Raw genomic sequence first — 22,239 nt, 5'->3', positions numbered from 1 at the left:
AATATTTATATGTTTATTTGGTAGTTTTTTGGGTTTGTCAAATAGCTATCACCCAGGAAACTGCTGTGGATTAGAAGAAATCTGGGCAAGATTTAATAGTAATAAAGTTATTTTCCCACTGATTCTGCTCCGGTTGAACATGAACTCACAACTCTTATCCATCAAGTTCCTTGCCAACTCTACTTTTATGTAAGATGAATACCATAGGTCCTACAGAAGAGAAAACGATTTTTAAAACATGGTTTGCCCTTCAGTTTATAGCCGGTGTGATTTTTAACATGGCACCATTTTATACTGATAACCAGAAGCCTAAAATTCATTTATAACCAATTAGAAAACACGTAACAATTAGCTTGTTGATTTTAAGGGAAGGAAAGTCCTGAATTTACTGCCTTTAACTGTTGTAGCACTTTTAGTTGTTAGCCATGAGTGGAAATGACTTCCTTCTTCTTGGCAGAAAACAGATCTATGATACCTAAAAATGTTTATTTGAAAAGTTTAAACACCTACCCATTCCACCTACTAATGGCATAATCCATCCAATCTACTCCTCGGTTATCTACCCAAGAGAAATGAAAATATACAAGGACTTGTATGTGAATGTTCATAGCAGCTTTATTTGTAACAGGTAAAAACTGGAAAGCACCCAAATGTCCATCAAGAACTGAAAGGACAAAGAAATCGTGGTATATGTATTTGACAGACTACTATTCAGCAATAAAGAGGAATGAACCTCCGATATACACAACATGGATGAATCTCAAAATAATTATGCCAAGTAGAATACGACAGACCTCCCTTGCCCAAAAAAAGTACAATTCTATTTACATGATTCTATTTATATGAAATTCTAGAAAATACAAACTAATGTATAGTGACAGAAAGCAGATCATGGGGAGGAAGAGAAGTAGGATTACAAAGGGATTATGAGGAAATTTGGTGGGGGGGGATGATGGATAATGTTCATTTTCTTAATTGTGGTGACGGTTTCACAGCTTTGCTATGTCAAAACTTAGCAAAATATATACTTTAAGTATGTTTATTGCACGTGGATTATAATTCAATAAAGCTGTAAGAAGAACGAATTTAAAAAGATCTATGGGGGTGAAAATGGCACCTCGCTGAGAGGATGGTAACATCTCCATCCAGCTGCCCTACCCGAGGGCCACTGTACCAGCTGGACACGCTCCTGGAAAGACAGTGCCTGCCACTGGGTTCTGACTGCTGACACCACAATCAGGCCCAGACATCAGCTTAGAACAGTAGCTAGGTCAAGATTCACTGAAAGAAAGATCTTATCCTAACAATGACTACAAAATATACCACATAAGCTAGGCCAAGAAATAGGAGCTTCAAAGAACAAGGAAAAGGAAACAACTCGTAGGACAGTTGGTGAATGACTTCTGACTGGCATGAATTGCCTGACCATGACTGTCCAAATTGGAACCCTTCTGAGAAGGGGTACTCGCTGTCAATAATTACTCCAGGGTCGCTGTACCTATAAGGGACCTCCGAACACTGTTTTTCTAGGTATTTTCCCATGTCTATGAAAAAACAGTTCACAAAATCAATTAATATTACAAATAATACTGTTGCCCCTTGAACAAACACAGGGGTTAGATGCACTGGCCCCATGCATGGTGGAAAGTCCACGTATAACTTTTGACTCACCCAAAACTTTACTAATAGCCTACTCTTGACCAGAAGCCTTACTGATTATATAGTCAACACGTATTTCTTTTTTTTTTTTTTTTTTGGTTTGTTTCAACACATATTTCATGTATTATATGTATTATATACTGTATTCTTACAATAAAGTAAGCTAGAGAAAAGAAAATGTTATTAAGAAAATCGTTAAGGAAGAGCAATACATTTACTGTACTGTAAAAAAATCCACATAAAAGTGGACCCACACAGTTCAAACTGTGTTGCTCCTGGGTCAACTATATTGAGGTAAGAAAAGAGATTTTTTTTTTTTTTTAACTTACTACCTATTTGAAAAGTTAGGTCAACCATGCAACAATTGCTGGAGCTCCAGATTTACCACAAAATATTTACTTGACACTATGGTAGAAGGAGAGGCAATATGCCAAGTGGTTTAGAGAATGGGCTTTTTAGGTCAGACTGCTCTGAATTCTGATCTTAGCTCTGCCACTGAGAGATCTTGGGCAAATCAGTTCTTAAGGATCTAATTTTGCTGTTTGCTGTTGTTGTTCTTTTTCTATTGATTCTCTCCCATGGTGTTTTCTATTTTTGGACTGTTTGCTCACAAAATTCAGTGGATCTTTATCCCTGGGAATCCTAAGTTCCTGGGTTGAGGTTGTATCCTTGCAGAAACTCTTTGTGTCCCAAGGTTACCATCAGCCCAAAGACCATTTTTTAATGTTAGTCAGTTCTTACCAGGCAGTACAGTGAAACTCAAAGCTTGAACCCACTTGACCCCAAATTCTTAGGGAAGGTCAGAGCCCCTGTTATCCCAAGGCCAGGCGCAAGGCAAGCTTTCTTGACATCTTTTGCTGGCATGTTAATTTTTTCTAGTTCACTCTTCTGCTGAAGATGTAAGCCCCTCCAGGGATCTCACTTCCAACCTCCCACCTTATTATTTTTTTTTAAGTAAGCTCTACGCCCCCCGTGGGGCTCAAACTCACAACCCCAAGATCAAGAGTCACATGTTCTACTGACTGAGCCAGCCAGGCGCCCCCAACCTCTAACTTCTTATATAGGTTCAAGGTTTTATCTTTTCTATCCTTATAGTAATTAAATTTAGGCCCCTTGTTTCCTACCTCCCTGCTCCCCAGGGCAGGGAAAGTGAGCACCATCTCAGCACTCTGATGTTCAGTGACTGTTCTCTCCCTCTCTTGTTCCTGTATGTATTTAAAAGGAAACTGATTATAGTCTATCTAGCATTTCTAAAGGGAAGTTTTCTTTTCCCTGTTCTAGGAGAGAATTTTCAGATTATCTAACTGACTACACAGATAGAAACAGAAGTCTGGGCAAGTAATTGAGCTTCTCTAAACCTGTTTTCTCATTTGTAAAATGAGATAGGGGACTGTCGAGAAAAAAAAAGGAAAAAATATATGCTAAGCACTTAGCCCTTTGACTAGTAAACAGAGGGTACTCAATAAATGGTAACTATGAAATTAGTTTTACTGGAAGCCTTAAATTTTATAATCAGCCATTGGAATAAACAAATTCAATCTGACAGAGTGGGTTTTTATTGTGTTTTGGCTTAAAGAATACTGAATATTTACTGGTCTCCCAAGCAACTGCAGACCAATGCTCATAACCCATACCATAAATTAAAGTATGCTATTAACATGATCCAAGTCTATTAATTAGAGCACATTTTATAGGGGTCTGATTTGCCAATTCTGTTTATTTTGCAGAATAAAAATGGAATATTTGGGGAAAACTCCCCAAGTTGGTAATTCAGACAAGTGTTCTCTTTTGAGTTTAAATTAACTAACTAGAATGTTTGGGGCTATAAGCTCTCAGAAGGCAAGAGCTATTCAATTTGCTTAGAATAATACCCATTATTCTAAGGAAACTGAGTATCAATTAAGTAAAAACGATCTCCCAAACATGATACTTTGGTAGAGTAAAAAAACAAAATCAAGAAGACTTGAGTCTGATACATAATTGTGCTGCTTGACCTGGGGCAAATCCCTTAGTGACTACGAACCTGTTTGTTTCCTCATCTCTACAGAAATCTGCCCTTTCTATGTCAGAGTGGCTATGAGGAGCAAATGAGGCAGGGCAGCCATTGTGAAAGCCACGTGAAAGTCCCTTTTGTACTGTAATGTACTGTAATTCTATAAAGCATTATTAAAGTATGTTAGAAGTATATAACAATATCCCAAGTCTGTTCATGGGCATCACTATCATATAGAGAAATGCAGAGAGGTAAATTTCTCCTTGTCTGGTCCCATGAATTACTTCTGTAGTCACTTTCAAGCAGGGCCCTGTGTGGGACAGATGTCTAAATTCATTCTACCCAAGCCAGCTGAAATAGCTTACTGTGTTTTGGGGTCATTCTGTGGTCTGTTTGGTCATCCAAGTACCCTTAGAATGCAGCACAGGGTAAGTCCACAAGGGTGGAGAAAAAATTTAGATGGGAAAACAATGTATGCTGCAGTTTTTGCATTGTGTTTATCGGTATGAATGAGAAAGAGCATTACACAAAGAACCCCTACAAAGAAAGAGCTGAGGTAATTGCCTCATGACATTAGTAAATGATTTCAGCACATAAAGGGAACTGGATGGCAGTAATTCAAGCAGTCTAAAAGACTCTGAAAAAGGCCACAGGCACTAAAAGAACCGTAGTTTGCTACCAACATGGAGAATTTAAATTTTCCAGTCCATAAGACAGAAATAAGTGTACATATCAATAAGCAAATTTTAGGTTGACTGCTATTTTATTATTTGTGAATGATAGAAGAACAAAGGCCAATTATTTCCCATGCCAACTATTTATCGTATTTTCCATTCCATATAATACTATGAATAAGGCCAAGATTTATGGCATATTCTACTTACTAAATCCTTTTATTAAATCCTTCCCAAAATATCTCTAAAATTTCATCGGTTCAGCAATTCCAACAGTTATATGTTGGATGCCTCCCAAAGAAGCCCGGTGGCTCATGCACTCTCGCAGGGATCCCAGGTGCTGGGCTCCCACAGGACAGCATGTTCACAGTGCGCACCTTACAGCAAACCCACTTTGTGGGGTGTGGCGTGACTGCTCACACAGCGCACAAAGGGCAACACGACTAAATTACTATGAAATCTGAGGCTGGTTTTGCTCTGCAAGGGTAGTACAACTTTTCTAGAAAGAGTGCCAAGGCAACGTCATTTTTATAGTTGCCCAGAACTTCCCAAAGTCTTTAAAAAAAAAAAAAAACGCCCATCACCAGCAATAATTTATGTCCATCCTCTTCCACCTCCCCAACCCTGAGGGCAGCCTCAGCATTCTTCTGAACTTCAGTGTTTCAGGGGCTATCAGAGGAAATACGTGAGATAAACCCTACCTGCCATCCCTGGGTTAGAGGGAGCCAGTGACATCGGATTAAATTGCAATAGGAACAGGAGACAGCCAAGTCTCTCAGCAGTGGCTCTCAGAAGCTTGGAGAGAATGAAATCTGAATCCTAACATGGGGACAGCAAATTCCATTCCCTAAAATGAAAAGTACTGATGGAGGCCTTATGGTACAGTTCTTCCACACCACATCACGCTAGACACGGGCATGTGCGTAACTGCAGAATGAGAGCATCAAGATCTAGCTCCATGTGGGGGCCATGTGAGAAATCACTCTGTAGGGTGCGCTCAACATTTCTTCATGATGGGAGAATTCCTCTTCTGTTTGACAACGTTCATGTCCCTGACAGTACAGTAAGGTTTCTCATATGCTATTCAGAGATCCCTGGATCTGGAGATAAATGGATGGGAAACCTTTTTATTACTCTGCTCTGCTGAATAAAGGTCTTAGGAGAGACCTTTATATCTTTATAATCATGAAATTATCAAGACACATAAGGTGATCAGGAAAGTTATGCCACATCTTTAAGGCTGTAGACAGAGTAGAACATTAGTGTTTAGAGATCCAGAAGACTGTAGTGAATTCCAAAGGACTGTGGTCTCATTCAGCAATGAATAGCCATGACTTGTTTCTGGAGTTGGTAAATTCCCCTCAGGCAGTGACTTTTGTAAGGGGATAAAAAAGGTTTCCATTCCTTCTGAGCATTCTCAAGATCCTTTGCTGCACTCTCACATTTAACCCGAGGCCATGAGAGCAGACTATTTACTCTGAAACTGCATTTCTTTAATACAGCTATGGAGAGGATTGTTTCTAAGAACTGCCTGTCATGTTGCTCCCTACCCTTTGCCATTTATTACAATTGAACCCTCAGCCGCGCTGCAGCAGAATCTGCCAACAAGGAATAGCTACTAAACTGAGAGCCCCCTTTGTCCACCAGGACCCACTGGTGCTATACCAATGTGGAAGGGAAACTATCCAAGATTTTGAATGAATGGGCTGGAAGTATGCACCATTACAGACACAAAATGTCTTATTGTGAAGGTCTGCTAGAGGTATCCTGTGTTACATTTTGAGAAACACTTGAAGCCACAAAGCTATTTCTCTTTCAAACATATTGACACCACAGATGTAAAGAAAAAAAAGCACACACAGTTAATGAGCCCTCAGCACACCCAAATGCTCTGAGAAGTTAGCCAAAACCTAGGAGAAAACTATTAATATGAACCCAGACCAGGGAACAGGATCAGTGTAAATAGCTCAACTTGAGAGCTGTGAATCAAAGTCAATCACGACAATGTAACCTTCTCCCCAAAGATATGGTAAGTCCTTTAGACCAAAACTACAGGGAAAAAATGTTTCCCTAAAGATTTCATTACCAGTAAGAGGACAGTAGACAGATACTACATTGAGGCTCTGAAATAGATTTATTATGTTTAATCTCAGAGGCCTACATGGAGATCTTGTCTGGGATTTCACTTAAAAATTTTAAGGTTTTTAGGAACTTTGGGAAAGATTCTAAATAGACAACACAACTTAAAGTTGTTCCAGTTGTTTCTCAAATAGCAAGTTAAAACTCCTAAATTTACTTTAGCAGGGTTATAGATTCCAAGTCTGGGGAATGAGAATGGGGTGGAGACACTTAGTTCTCGCTGATCTCATGAACCCATTATAAAAAGTGGGTTCTTAAAAATATATAAATGTATACAAAATATATTAACACATACACAAATACACTTACATATGTTTTTCAGATCAATTAAAACTTTGCATGACTGCTCTCACATTGTCTTTAATGACACATAAAATTTTGTCCCAAATGCACTTATCTGTAGAGACAAAGCATCTGATATAGGAGTACAAATTTGTTAAAGAAATGTATGACTATGGGTCATATTTTAGATGTCAACGAAAATAGCTATTAAACCACAGAAGGATTTTTTTAGGCCCTAAGCTTTGGCCTGTGTTTATTTATGACTACATGAGTTCGGGGGTTACATCAAGGAAATGCCGGAAATTCAGAAGGACATTAAAAAAAAAAAGCTTTACTCTTAAGACCTCTTTTTTGTATGTCATTTACAACGTAACTATCGACACCTGCCACCTTCTGTGTGTACTCTTATACACCTGGGATGATGAGGAGAGTTCCAGCTCCTACCTCAGAAAGGAAAAAGCCGAGCTTATTTCAGGAACATCAAAGGAGTAACTGTCCGAGAGAGGTTCTGATAGACCTACCAGGAGGTGTGCAGGCATCTGCAGGAGACTGGACGAATGTGGACCGCCTTTTGGTTGGCATGGGCAGAGCCATTTTCTGTTCTTTATGCTTTGCCAGTGCGGCTTGAACTGCTTCTGTATGGATATCTGAAAGATTAAACATTTGCATTTATTAGCTCCTGGTTCTTAAAGTGTTTACTTCTGTGAGCTGAACTATCACTGCCTCAGTTGTTGAAAAAGGGATGTTTAGGTGATTTTTACTTATACTTTGTGTTGTAACAATTAAAAATAAAAATGAAAGAGAGGAGACAAAAGAAGAAGTCAAGCATAGTTTTACAAAGAAGGAAAAAGAAACCCAGAATGATTATGTGACTGCTTCAGACACCGAACAAGACGGGGGGCAGGGGTGGGGAGAGGGTAGGGCGTCTAACACGCACCCGTGCCAGGCAGGGAATCCCACCGCTGAATGGAATGAGTGTTGTGCAGGTGCCTGGAGGACACTCACTATTCTTCAGGAAAAGACGCTTATGATCTACTTAACTATCTGAAAGGGGTTGAGACACGTCAGTTCTACACCACAGAAACAGAAGGGCTGATTCTGATCTAGAAAAAATATAAGGGCTGATGGTACTTGTTTGCCACTTTGGCCACAAGAGAATTCAGTTCTCCCCTTGAAGTCTAAATGGAGTCTCAAAATTAACATATCCAGACAGAACTTGAGATTCTCCACTCCCACCATAAAATGCCCTCTACATTTCTGCAAAATCCTATGAAGGTAGATAACAACTGAAGTTGCTTTCTAGTTCACAAGAATTTCATCCTCTCAGGAATGGGCCCAGTCAGGGGACATGCAAACTATCCTTAGAAGCCTGTCTATGCTATGTAAAGGCACCCCTTATAAGAGGTGGACCAATCAGATCCTTTTATTAGGGTAGGGGGAATTTAAACTGAATCAAGAAAACACAGGTCCTAGAACTGAGTCACTTTAAAGATAATGCCCTACAAAGAAGGAAAGTTCTTGAACTTCAGGGTTGAGACCCCCAAAGCTGTCTCTCCTTTTCTAGGGATTTCTCAACTGTTCTCTGCTTCTATGACTTACCCCAGCTATTTAAGGTAACCTGAGCTAGCCTGTTTCATGCAACAACAACAAAAAAACCTTCGCTAATATAACCAGAAATATCTTTCTGTGTAAATATAGACTTACAACATAATTTTAAAGGGCTGCATAGAATTTCACTATATGTCTATGCCATAATTTATTTAAGCAACTTTGTTTCCAAAGTTTTGCTACTATTCATAGCAACTATTCACAGCAAGAATAATTCAGTATTTTCACCTTAGTACACGTCTAATCCTGTTTCTGTAGGATTAATTCCAAAAATTGCTGAGATGTATTTCCTAAGAACAAGGATTTTACTCTTATATAACCACAGTACATTTATCAAAATGCAAAAATTAAAAATTGATACAAACTATTATGTAACCCACAACCCATATTCCAACTTAGCCTACTATCTCTCAATAATGCCCTTTATAGTTTTTCCTCCTTTGTTCCTGATCTGAGACCTAATATAGAATCACACATTACATTTACTTGTCACATCTATTATCCTATAATCTGGAACAATTTCCCAACTTTTGTCTTTTATTACCTTGACATTATTGTACAGACTAATTATATTGTACAATGTCCCTTAATTTTGGCTTGATATCCTTCATAATTAGATCCCTCATATTCCTGCATTTTGGAAGGAATACCACAGAAGTAATGTCTTCTTGAAACATTATGTCAGGAAGCATCTGCCCCATTACTGGTGATAGTAACTCTGATTACTTGGTTAAGATGGTGTCTACTAAAGTAATCCATTGCAAAGTTACTATTCTTCCCTTTATGTAATTAATAAATTATTTATGGGTGAATGCTTTTGAGATGATGTAACTGTTACATATTTCATTAAACTTTCACCTATTAGTTTCAGAATCCATTGATGATTCTTGGCTGAATCAATCATTATAATAATGGCTACAAAATGTTGATTTTATTTTTTAAAGATTTTTAAAATTATTTATTTGAGAGAGAGAGAGAGAGAGAGAGCGCGAGCAAGGAGGAAAGAGAGAAGCAGGCTTCCCACTGAGCAGGGAGCCTGGACTTGGGGCTCCATCCCAGGGATCATGACCTGAGCCGAAGGCAGATGCTTAACTGACTGAGCCACCCAGGTGCCCCCAAAATATTGATTTTATAACTCCATCATTACTTCTGTATTTATTAGTTGGTTTTTCTATTATAAGAAGAAGCATCCCTTTCTCCCCCAATTTATTTATATCAATACAGACCTATCGATTCTCATTTTATTCCATGGCTACTGTTACTATCATTACTTATTTTGATGGTCCTATTACCCCAAATTTGACCAATTAGGCCAAATCAAACTGGCTCTTATGTCCTTTAGACGTATTCCCATCATTTTGAGCAGTAGCTCTTTTCTGGTCTAAGATATTCCAGGTATGTTCCCTGTTCCAGCACTAGAATTAGACATTTCTCTAAGGAGCCTTGGCTCCTCTTAGTGGAGAATGGTATTTAGAAACCAAGATCTTAAAAGTAGGAGTGCTCAGTGCAATTGGGGTATCTTTCTTCTAAGCCCTTTCATTGGATAAAGGAATATAAATGTGAAAATACTCACACACATATATCTACATCAATATTAAAAACCATAAATTCATATTAATAACTCTAATTCCATTTCAACACCACAGAATTCATTCAACCTTCCCCTTTTCCACTTGTAACTCCCTTCTCTAACAGTAAGAAACCTGGTTCACAAAATCCTCAATATATTTTATTCATTCACTCAATCGTACAATACACAAAGTAGTTTCAAAATTACTATCCCATATTACTATGAAAAATAAGTCTAACTAGAGGTTCAGTATTTGTTTGTATTTCTTTTTGTCTTTACACTGAGTCAAAGTACTGTGTTCAAAAGCTATTTGGAATAGTTCTCACCCCTTCCCCTTTGGTGGTTATATTATTCCACTGGGTAATATAGCTAGGTTAATTTGTTTTTCATATTCCATAGGTCCCTCTCAATGTTGCAGATTAAACATTATGTGACATAATAAGAAATATACAGTTGGTCTCTGCCCCATTTCCTGACACTGAGCTCTTAAAACCCTTGTAATTTCCTGGGTGACAGGAGTGTCTTCTGTTCGAATTAGGCAACTCTTGGTAGCGTCCTTGACAGCCTCAGGATTGGGGCTGGTCACCAGGAAGACCAAGCCATGATTAGAAACTTGGAACTTTCAGTCCCATCCTTCATCCTCTTGGGAGGGGAGAGGGGTTGAGGATGGAGCTAAACACCAATGGCCAATGCCTACATAATGGAACCTTCATATAAACCCTAAACAAAGAGTCTGGAAATGTAAATCAAAACTACAATGAGATCTCATCTTAAACCTGTCAGAATGGCTAGAATGAAAACGACAATAACAAGTATTGTGAAGATGTGGAGAAAAAGGAACCCTGGTACACTGTCAATGGGAATGTAAAGTGGTGCAGCCACTGTGGAAAAGAGTATGGAGGTTCCTCAAAAAATTAAAAATAGAACTATCAAATGGTCCAGTAATTCCACTACTGCATATTTACCCAAAGAAAACAAAAATGCTAATTCAAAAACATATGCATCCTTATGTTTACTGCATTATTTATTTATTTATTATTTTTTTAAATAACATATGTATTATTTGTTTCAGGGGTACAAGTCTGTGATTCATCAGTCTTACACAATTCACAGTGCTCACCATGACACATACCCTCCCCAATGTCCATCACCCAGCCACACCATCCCTCCCACCCCCGTCCACTCCAGCAACCCTCAGTTTGTTTCCTGAGATTAAGAGTCTCTTATGGTTTGTCTCCCTCTCTGGTTTCATCTTGTTTCATTTTTCTCTCCCTTCCCCTATGATCCTCTGTCTTGTTTCTCAAATTCCTCATATCAGTAAGATCATATGATACTTATCTTTCTCTGATTGACTTATTTTGCTTAGCATAATACCCTCTAGTTCCATCCTCGTTGTTGCAAATGGCAAGATTTCATTTTTTGATGGCTATTGCAGCATTATTTATAATAGCCAAGATATAGAAGAAGCTCAAGTGTCCACTGATAGAATGAATAAAGAAGATATGGTATAAATACACAATGGAATATTACTTGGCCATTAAAAATAACAAGATCTTGCCATTTGCGATGACATGGATGAATCTAGAGAGTATTATGCCAAGTGAAATAAGTCAGACAGAGAAAGACAGATACCATATGAACTCAAAAACACAACTCAAACTGACTCTTAAATGCAGTTAACAAACTGGTGGTTGCTAGAGGCCAGATGGGTGGGGCGGATGGGTGAAATAGATAAAGGGCATTAAGAGGTACAAACTTCCAGCTATAAAATAAAAAAGTCACAGAGATTAAAAGTAGAGCATAGGAAAGTCCATAATATTGAAATAATGTTGTGTGGTGATGATATTTATCAAGGTGAGCATTGAGTAATGTACAAAATTATTGAATCACTATTTTGTAACCTGAAACTAATAAAACACCGTATGATAATCATACTGGAATTTTTTTTTTTTAAAGATTTTATTTATTTATTTGACAGAGAGAGACACAGCGAGAGAGGGAACACAAGCAGGGGGAGTGGGAAAGGGAGAAGCAGGCTCCCCGCTGAGCAGGGAGCCCGATGCAGGGCTCGATCCCAGGACCCCGGGATCATGACCTGAGCCAAAGGCAGACGCTTAACGACTGAGCCACCCAGGTGCCCCATCATACTGGAATTTTTAAAATAAATAAGATGCAGATTTTTAAAAAGGCAGAAACAGACCCATAAATACAGAGAACAAACTGATGGTTGCCAGAGGTGAGGGGAATAGGGAGATGAGCAAAATGGCTAAAGGGAAGTGGGAGATACAAGCTTCTACTTATGGAACGAGTAAGTCATGGGGAAAAAAGTACAGCACAGGGAATATAATCAAAGGTATTGTAATAGCAATGTATGGTGACAGATAATAGCTACACTTGCAGGGCGCACAGCATAATGTACAGATTTGCTGAATTACTATGTTGTAGATCTGAAACTAACGTAATATTGCATGTCAACTATACTTCAATTAAAAAAAGAAAAGAAGGGGCGCCTGGGTGGCTCAGGCATTAAGCGTCTGCCTTCAGCTCAGGTCATGATCCCAGGGTCCTGGGATCAAGCCCCGCATCCGGCTCCCTGCTCCACGGGAAGCCTGCTTCTCCCTCTTCCACTCCCCCTGCTTGTGTTCCCTCTCTCGCTGTGTCTCTCTCTGTCAAATAAATAAATAAAATCTTAAAAACAAAACAAAACAAAAACCTACACCAATATCCCTGATTAATACTGATGCAAAAATTGTGAACAAAATACTAACAACCTGAATTCAATAGCATATTAAAAGGACTATATACCATGGCCGAGTGGGATTTATATGTTGAATCATAGGAAAATCAATAAATGTAAGGCTCTACATCAACACAATGAAGGACAAAAATCATATGACCATCACAGATGCAGAAAAAGCATTTGACAGAATTCAACACACTTTCATAAGAATATTAAACAAACTAGGAATAGAAGGATATTCTCTCAAAATAATAAAATTCATATATGAAAAGCCCACAACTAACCACATAGTCAACAGTGAAAAACTGAAAGCTCTTCCTTCTAAGATCAGGAACAAGGCAAGGATGATTGCTCTCACCACTTCTATTTAACTGGATGTCCTAGCCAGAGTAATTAGGCAAGAAAAAGAAATAAAAGGCATCCAAACTGGAGAGGAGGAAGTAAAACTGTTTCTGTTTGCAGATGGCATGATCTTATATGTAGGAAACCCTAAAGATTTTACACATACATACAACTGTTAGAACTAATAAGCAACTTCAACAACTGCAGGATAGAAAATCAAGATACAAAAATCAGTTGTTTCTCAATACTAATAATTAAACCATCTGAAAAGGAAAGCAAGAAAACAATCTCATTTATAGTAGCATAAAAAAGAATAAAATATTTATAAATAAACACAACCAAAACACAAAAGACTTGTACACTATGAAACACTGCTGAAAGAAATTAAAGACACAAATAAATGGAAAAATATCCCATGTTCATGGACTGGAGATCTAATATTGTTAAAATATCCGTACTACCCACAGTGACCTAGATAGATTTAATGCTATACCTATCACAATCCAACAGTACTTTTTGAAGAAATAGGGAAAATAGGAAATAGGAAAAAACATCCTAAAACATATATGAAGTCTCAAAGAACCCCAAATATCCAAAACAATCTTAAGAAAGAGGAATAAAGCTGGAAGCCTTATACTTCCAGATTTCAAACATATCAGAAAGCCAGAGTAAGCAAGATAGTATAATACTGGCATTAAGACAGATACATAGACCAATGCAATAAAGCAGACAGCCCGGAAACTAACCCTTGTTTAATCGGTCAAAGGGTCCTTTACAAGGGTGCCAGGACTGCACAATTGGTAATGACAGTCTCTTCAACAAATGTTGCCAGGGAAACTGAAATATCCACATATAAAAGAATGAAGTTGGATACTTATCTTGCACCATATATAAAAATTAACTCAAATTAAAAACCTACACGTAAGACCTGAAACTATAGAACTCTTAAAAGAAAACATAAGAGGAAAAGCTTCATAACCTTGGAATGGATAATAATTTCTTGGATATGACACTGTAAGCACAAGCAAGAAAAGCAAAAATAGGTGGGACTACATCAAACGAAAAAGCTTCTGCAAAACAAAAGGAACAATCAGCAGAGTGAAAAGATAACCTACAGAATGGGAGAAAATATTTGCAAACCATATACTAGATAAGGCATTAATGTCCAGAATATATAAAGAATTCCTACAACTCAACAAGTAACCCAATTTTATTTTATTATTTTTTTTAAAGGAAACACTTTTTTTTTTTAAAGATTTTATTTAGGGCGCCTGGGTGGCTCAGTTGGTTAAGCAACTGCCTTCGGCTCAGGTCGTGATCCTGGAGTCCCGGGATCGAGTCCCGCATCGGACTCCCTGCTCAGCGGGGAGTCTGCTTCTCCCTCTGATCCTCCCCCTCTCATGCTCTGTCTCCCATTCTCTCTCTCAGATAAATTTAAAAAAATAAATAAATAAATAAATAAATAAAAATAAAGATTTTATTTATTTATTTGACAGAGAGAGAGACAACAAGAGAGGGAACACAGCAGGGGGAGTGGGAGAGGGAGAAGCAGGCTTCCCGTGGAGCAGGGAGCCCGATGTGGGGCTTGATCCCAGGACCCTGGGACCATGACCTGAGCCGAAGGCAGATGCTTAACGACTGAGCCACCCAGGCGCCCCAAGTAACCCAATTTTAAAATGGCCAAGGGACTCAAGTAGACATTCTCCAAAGAAGATAAACAAATGGACAACAATCGTATGAAAAGATGCGCAACATAACTAATCATCAGGGAAATGCAAATCAAAACCACAATGGCATATCACTTCACACCAATTAGGATAGCCACAGGAAAGGAAAGGAAAAGGAATAGGGGAAGGGGAAGAGAAAGGGGAGGGGAGAGGGAAAGGGAGAGGGGAAAAAAGAAAAGAAAAGAGCAAGTGTTGGTGAGGATGTGGAGAAATTAGAATCCTTGTGCACTGTTGGTGGGACTGTGAAATGGTGCAGCTGCTATGGAAACAGTATGGCAGGTTCCTCAAAAAATGAAAAATAGAACTATCATATGATCTAGCAATCCCACTCTTAGGTATATATCCAAAAGAGCTGAAAGCAGGATCTCAAAGAGATATTTGCACACAAATGTTCAATGCAGCATTATTTATAATACCCAAGACATGGAAGCAACCTAAATGTCCATGAATGAATGAATGTATAAAGAAAATGGTATATGTATATACAATGGACTATTATTCAACCTTAAAAAAGAAGGAAATCCTATCATATGCTACAACATGGATGATCCTTGAGGACATTATGCTAAGTGGAATAAAACAATCACCAAAAAACAAAATACTGCTTGGTTCTCCTTACAAAAGATACCTAAAGTACTCAAATTCTTAGATGTAGAAAGTACAAAGGTGGTTGGCAGAGACTGAGGGAGAGGGAAACAGGGAATTGTCATTAAGTATAAGATCAAAGAGTTCTAGACAGTTATTATGTAACAATATGCACATAGTTAATACTGAAACCTACACTTAAAATTGTTCAAGAGGGTAAATTTATGTATTTTTTACCACAGTAAAAACATTTGTATGTAGTCTCATCACATCTGGATTTTGAGTCTCAGAAAGCCTTCCTCCCATAAGGTTTTCTATAAGCCCACATTATAGAAAAATTGTTTTCTTTCAGTACTTACCTTTTTTTTTTTTTTAAATGTAGATCTCTGATCCATTTGAAGTTTTTGCTGGCATATGGTGTGAGGAATGGATTTACTTTGTATTTTTCCAGCTGTCCTAGCACCAATTTATTAAAAAGCACATTTCTGACCCAATGATTTACAATGCTATCTTTATTTTTTATTTATTTTTTAAATTTTATTTATTTGACAGAGAGAGACACGGCGAGAGAGGGAACACAAGCAGGGGGAGTGGGAGAGGGAGAAGCAGGCTTCCTGTGGAGCAGGGAGCACGATGTGGGGCTCGATCCTAGGACCCCGGGATCATGACCTGAGCCAAAGGCAGACGCTTAACGACTGAGCCACCCAGGCGCCCCCAAGGCTATCTTTATTATACACTAAATCCCAGAGGTACTTTGGTCTATTTCCGCACCTGTTATTCTATTTCAATGGTCTGTCTGCCACTTTGTGTGCCATACCGCACTATTTTATAGAGTATGCTTTAATATCTAGTCGGTATAGTCACTCTTCATAGGTTTTCTTTCTCAGTGTTTCCTAGCTATTCTTACATATTTATTTTCCCAAATGAATTTCAAAAACATGTTTTCTAGCTCCACAGATAAATTTGATAGTGTTACTGGGACTGGATTAAATTTATAAACTAATTTAGGGAGTCCTGCCATCTTTGTCATGCTGAATTATCCTATCAAAGAATAAGGGATGCTTTTCCATTTATTATGTCTACTTTGTATCTTTCAGGGTGTTTTAAAGTTTCCTTCCTAAAGGCTTTACACATTTCTTATGTTTTTCCTAAATAGGTCTTATCTTTTCTATTGCTTCTGTAAATGAAATTTGCTCTACCATTGTATCTTTTAACTGGTTATTGGTTGCATACATGAAGGCCACTGATTTCTGTACTAATTTTATATCTTGCTACCTGACTAAATTATTTCATTAGATTAATTTTGCCATTGACTCTCTTGGTTTTCTAAATAAACATCATACCAAGTACAAATACAGTTATACTTTTTCTTTTCTAATTCTTATACGTCTAGTTGATTTCTCTTGTCTACTTGCATTAATACCTCTAGTACAATTTAAATGTTAGCACCGTTAAGATTAAAAAAAATTCTTGCAAATAAATTTTTTAAAAGATCAACAGCTTAACCTTAATAAAATAGGCTTAGGCATTGGACAGGTAGTTTATAGAATAAACATAAAGGGTCAATAAACATATTCAAAAGATCCAATCTCATTAGTAACACTTCTACCAACAAGGTATGAGAGTGTCCATTTCCCTACATCTATGGACAACACTGAACCATTTTTTTCATTTTTCCCCAAGAGATAAGTGAAAAATGTTATTTTACAGTTTTAAAGTAGCTGCTCCTATTTTTGGCTTGTTTTTATGAAGTGGTTAAGACATGATGCGTAAGTGCCATAGATGGGCTTAAGTACATCTATGGGGCAGAACAGACTCTAAGTGCCCTTACCTGCTAGGATGGATGAATGGATAGATAGATGGACAGATAGACAGACAAGTAGGTAGATAATGGACAGACTGAGAGGCAGACAGACGCATGGGTAGGTTGAGTCAGTAAACAGAGAAGTACAGTTAAGAGTTACCTGCAAGCCATCAAGTAATCACGCCATTTTTACCAATTTCTAAGGTACGAACCACTTCAACATTTTTAATTATGGTAGAGGTAGCAACTATTAAGTTCTGGAACATTAGGATATCACATTAATTTTGGCACCACGCTGTGGGCTAGTGGGGATGGAGAGTGAAATTTTAATTTAGTTTAAATTTAAATGAAATTTAATTTGCATTTCACATTCCCCTATACAGATAATGTATCGTTAGCCTGGAATATCTATATAGCAAACAGCTACTCATCCTTCAACACCTCCACGAAGCCTGCCCTCGACAGTGCCCAGTTCCCAGGCTCCTTTCCCTGTCACCCCCTCGTCTATCCTGCCTCTACCTTGTATAAAGGGTTCCTGGGTTTAACAACAGATTCTTGTATTTCTGTGTTTCTCTAGCATCTAAATTGTGCTCAACTCATAGGAGGTCTACAATAAATTCTTGCTGAACTGAAATAAACTCAATTTACTTTCCTTGGCACAAGGAAGCATGTTAATATAGAAATAAAATGGTCCTGGTGTATCCGTGGCAGCTACCTTAGCAAATGCCACCATATCAGAGATCAGATTTGGACACAGAAATAAAGTTCTCAATTAGGGTGACAGAGGGAGTTACTGTTCCATTTAGCTCCCGATATTATGTTGGAAGAATCCATACTTAAGAGTAAAAATCATTAAGAACAGTAACTGATTTAAGGCTTTAAATCATTTATCCAGGGCTATCATTTTTAAAACTCTTTTACAAACTTCCAGTTATAAAATAATTAAGTCATGGGGATGGAATGTACAGCATGGTGGCTATAGTTAATAATACTGTATTGTACATCTGAAAGTTGCTAAGAGAATAAATCTTTTTTTAAAAGATTTAATTTATTTATTTAGGAAGAGAGAGCAGGGAGAGGGGCAGAGGGACAGAGAGAGAATCTCAAGCAGACTCCCCACTGAGCACAGAGCCCAACGCAGGGCTCAATCCCACAACCCTGAGATCACGACCTGAATCAAAATCAAGAATCAGATGCTTAACCAATTGAGCCACCCAGGTGCCCCTAAGAGAATAAATCTTGAGTCCTCACCCCAAGAAAAAAAATTTTTTGTAACTATGTGTGGTGGTGGACTTATTGTGGTGATCATTTTACAATATCGAACCATTGTGTTGTACATCTGACCTAATGTAATATGTCAATTATACCTCAATAAAAGAAAGGAAAAAACCTATCTGCTATTTTTTTTGTTTAAAAATAATATAAATACATTTTATATTATATGTATTTTGTATTTTACCACAATTTTAAAAAACTGGAAAAAAATTAATATACATATTGGAAAAAGATGTAAGCAGGGGCGCTTGAGTGGCTCAGTCAGTTAAGCATCTGCCTTCGGCTCAGGTCATGATCCCAGGGGCCTGGGATCGAGTCCCACTTCGGGCTCCCTGCTCAGCGGAGAGCCTGCTTCTCCCTCTCCCTCTGCTGCTCCCCCTACTTGTGCTAGCTCTGTCAAATAAATAAATAAAATCTTTAAAAATTAAAAAGATGTAAGCACATAGAATGCTGAAGTAAAAATTTTCCCCAGATCCAGCTCTTCTCAGAACTAATCCCACTTCTCTCTCTGAAATGAATAAATCTTAAAATATATATATATAGATATATACACACACACACACAGTACATCTCTCCATATCTGCACAAAAAAATCTACCTCATTGCTTTTCTATGAGCCTTCCCAGAATTTGAAAATCAACTTTCATACAGTTCCATTGTGTGGATCTGTTACAAATTATTTAACCACTGTTTTATTATGAATGATATTACAACAATGATATTTGCATATATATCTTTGTGCACATACGTAGGTATTTGTATAAAATAAATTCCTAGAAGTGGAGTATCTGGGTAAAAAAATGTATGAATATTTAAAGTTTTTTTTTTTTTTTTTTTAATTTGACAGAGACACAGCGAGAGAGGGAACACAAGCAGGGGGATTGGGAGAGGGAGAAGCAGGCTTCCCACCGGGCAGGGAGCCCGAGGTGGGGCTGGATCCCAGGACCCCGGGATCATGACCTGAGCCGAAGGCAGACGCTTAGCCACTGAGGCACCCAGGCACCCCTGAATATTTAAAGTTTTAAAGTATTGCTTTTTAAAGTATTTCAAAGTAAAATACTTTACTTTAATAAAGTATTATAAATAAAATACTTAATACTTTTTAAAGTATTAAGACCACAGTACCAACTTACTTACGGCTCTGAAATAGTATTACACTGCATTTATATTTATTATACTACTTTAGTGTCCCTGAGGTTTACTTAGTTGAATCAAGAATACCATATTTTATTGAATCTATGATGCCATCCTATATAAAACATATCTTGATTTCAGACATGTTAAAATGTGAAAAGTGTCCTTATATTAGATGAAATTATGGTTCTTAGCTGTCATGGAAAACAAATGATTAACTGCTTATACTGAGAAAAAGCACTTCCTCAACAACAGCAAATCAAATACTTACAGTTATTAATTAAAAATAACACATTCCAGGAGTATTTTTGCATGAGATATGAAACATGTAATAGCAAACTTGCTAAAAACGGGAATTATTCACAATAATCAAGCTTTACAAGGCCCGTAATATTTGGATAATTAACAATTACAGAGCATGTTCTTCTTTACCATAAGGATTCTAGCATCAGGCCACAGAACAAATCAAACCACCCATCTATTTTCTAACATGATAAGCCCTGGCCCATACATCAGTGTCAAAAGGAGATGTTCACCGTTACTATATTAGCAAAGCTTCTTATTGATAAAAACAGGCAGCTCTCCTAACTGGCTTTGACTCATTCACCAGCATACAATTCATCCTGATCTTTGATAAAGAAGTCACTTCCGAATTTCAGTCCCCAGACACGGCTGACTTCGGACATCTTTGTCAGAAGCACGTGAAAGCTGGGTATCATTTTCCAGCACTACTGTTTGAGCTGAAAAGGTGATAAAATACTTTAAAAGTCCTTTTTTGTTTTTGTTTTTGTTGTTTTGTTTGAGGTAGCTAATTGCTCAAAAATTTAACTTTAAAGGAGTTGTCAGAATGACTAACCATAAGATCATTATCCATCTCAGGCACCAACTATTTTCTACACTTGTGACCATAACACATGTGTAGAAAGGTGTGTCATGCCTTGATATGCAGGAAAAAAAAGGTATTAACCTTTTGCACTTTGGCTAAGTGCAAAGAACAGAATCAGGTCAGATATAACTCTGAATAAATATAAACTCTTGACACCATGTCCGAAACATGAAATACTAAAGTCTACTTAGATTTGATTATGATTAGTTGAAATGTCATAGGTATTAATAAGCCTCCACCAAATAAGAAAGGACTTTCCAGTTACACTCACTAACATCACTAAATCCTTTCTGTGTACCCTCCAGTTTATTCTGAATGCTTGTGATTTTTGCTAAACACACCCTATGTTCTCATGCCACTGTCACAAAGAGGTGAAGTTCAACTTCCAACAATTTCTACCATTTATTTGCTCTACTTCTGCTGCGACCGTTGATTTCTTCTTCTTCATAAGGGGCGCCTGGGTGGCTCAGTCATTAAGCGTCTGCCTTCGGCTCAGGTCATGATCCCAGAGTCCTGGGATCGAGCCCCACATCGGGCTCCCTGCTTCGCGGGAAGCCTGCTTCTCCCTCTCCCACTCCCCATGCTTGTGTTCCCTCTCTCACTGTCTCACTCTGTCAAATAAATAAATAAAATCTTAAAAAAAAAAAAAAGAAGCCACAATTTGTTGAGTTTTCCTTTGCAATTTGGCTAAGTAAGTCCTAATATACTGAAAAATGTGATTTTCACCTAAAATCCATGCTTGCATGCCTCCTCTTTCATGTGCCCCCTCATGACAGCATTGCAGCAGTCTCATAGCTTTCAATATCTTCAGGGTTTTTAAATCAGCTTTTCTTCCCTACTTTACCTCCTCTCTGGCCTGCTTGCTACTACCTCAAAAGAAAAAGTCCCTGTAGACAAATATCCAAAACCCTACTCTTAAACCTTCAAAACCCCTGCACCTAACTAAGAGACTCCACAGTCTGGTAACCAGTATTTGATTCATAGACTACACTTTCCAACATTTGGGGTAAATCTGAGAGAACTGGTATAAAATAACAGGCGCTGGAGATGACGGTTAGGTGTTAGTTGACAAAGGCCAAAATTTTACACTAAAGGTCACTATAGCCTTTTTCTGTACGTGATCAGCCTGGACATAGGATAGAGAATCACCTTTTTGGTTCCTTACTAATCCTTTTATTATATGCCGTAAAAACAAACCAAAAAAAAAGGGGTGGGGTGAGAGGACCCACAAAACTCCCAGAAGGCCAGCGGTGAGAGTTTAGAGGCCCAAACCCTTCTGGACTGGTCAGAACCCACTGCTGCTGAACCTGGGCCCCAGCCTGAAAAGGTGCCTGGGAAATCGGGCTTGGGTCTTGGCAACAAAGAGGAGCTCCTGAGCGGTTTTTCTACACCCAGCTGTACCTCCCTCTAATCCATCTCTTAACTAATAATTACTTTTATTCTTTCTTTTCTCCAAATTTCTATTTAGCCCTTATGTATGTTTGGCCCTGTGCCAGGCACGGGGATGCAGGAATGGCAGAACATGCAGTCTGCACCTGGAGCAAACCTCTAGAACAAACACAAATCTACGTAACTGCCCTGCTGAAATCCTTCAATGGTATTCACCATTCCTCAAGATCTCGTCCCTGGAGATCTTTCTAGACTCATCTCCCACCTATTTCTGGGTCCTTGCATTCTAAGTTCCAGTCATACTGAACCCCTTTCAGGTCTACTACCTGATGCTATCTCCCTAATGTGTGTCTGCCGTGACACCATTTAGATGTCTAATTCTCTGAGAAAGCCTCCCCTGATTACTCAAGACCAGGTTAGGTATAAGGGAAA

General features: G+C 38.1%; 1 protein-coding gene across 2 annotated transcripts in view; it reads right to left on the bottom strand.

The window, feature by feature from the left end:
• DIP2B (disco interacting protein 2 homolog B) overlaps window positions 1-22,239 on the bottom strand; it is a 222,341-nt gene that overhangs the window by 75,158 nt on the left and 124,944 nt on the right. For both annotated transcript variants that reach the window (XM_036098925.2, XM_036098926.2), the window contains exon 4: window positions 7,269-7,394. In XM_036098925.2, the coding sequence (XP_035954818.1) occupies window positions 7,269-7,394 (126 nt within the window). The remainder of the gene's footprint in view (window positions 1-7,268; window positions 7,395-22,239) is intronic.

This window comes from Halichoerus grypus, chromosome 6 (genome assembly GCF_964656455.1).
Source record: "Halichoerus grypus chromosome 6, mHalGry1.hap1.1, whole genome shotgun sequence".
Classification (NCBI taxonomy): Eukaryota; Metazoa; Chordata; class Mammalia; order Carnivora; family Phocidae; genus Halichoerus; species Halichoerus grypus.
This window is presented reverse-complemented; position numbering and strand designations above follow the sequence as displayed.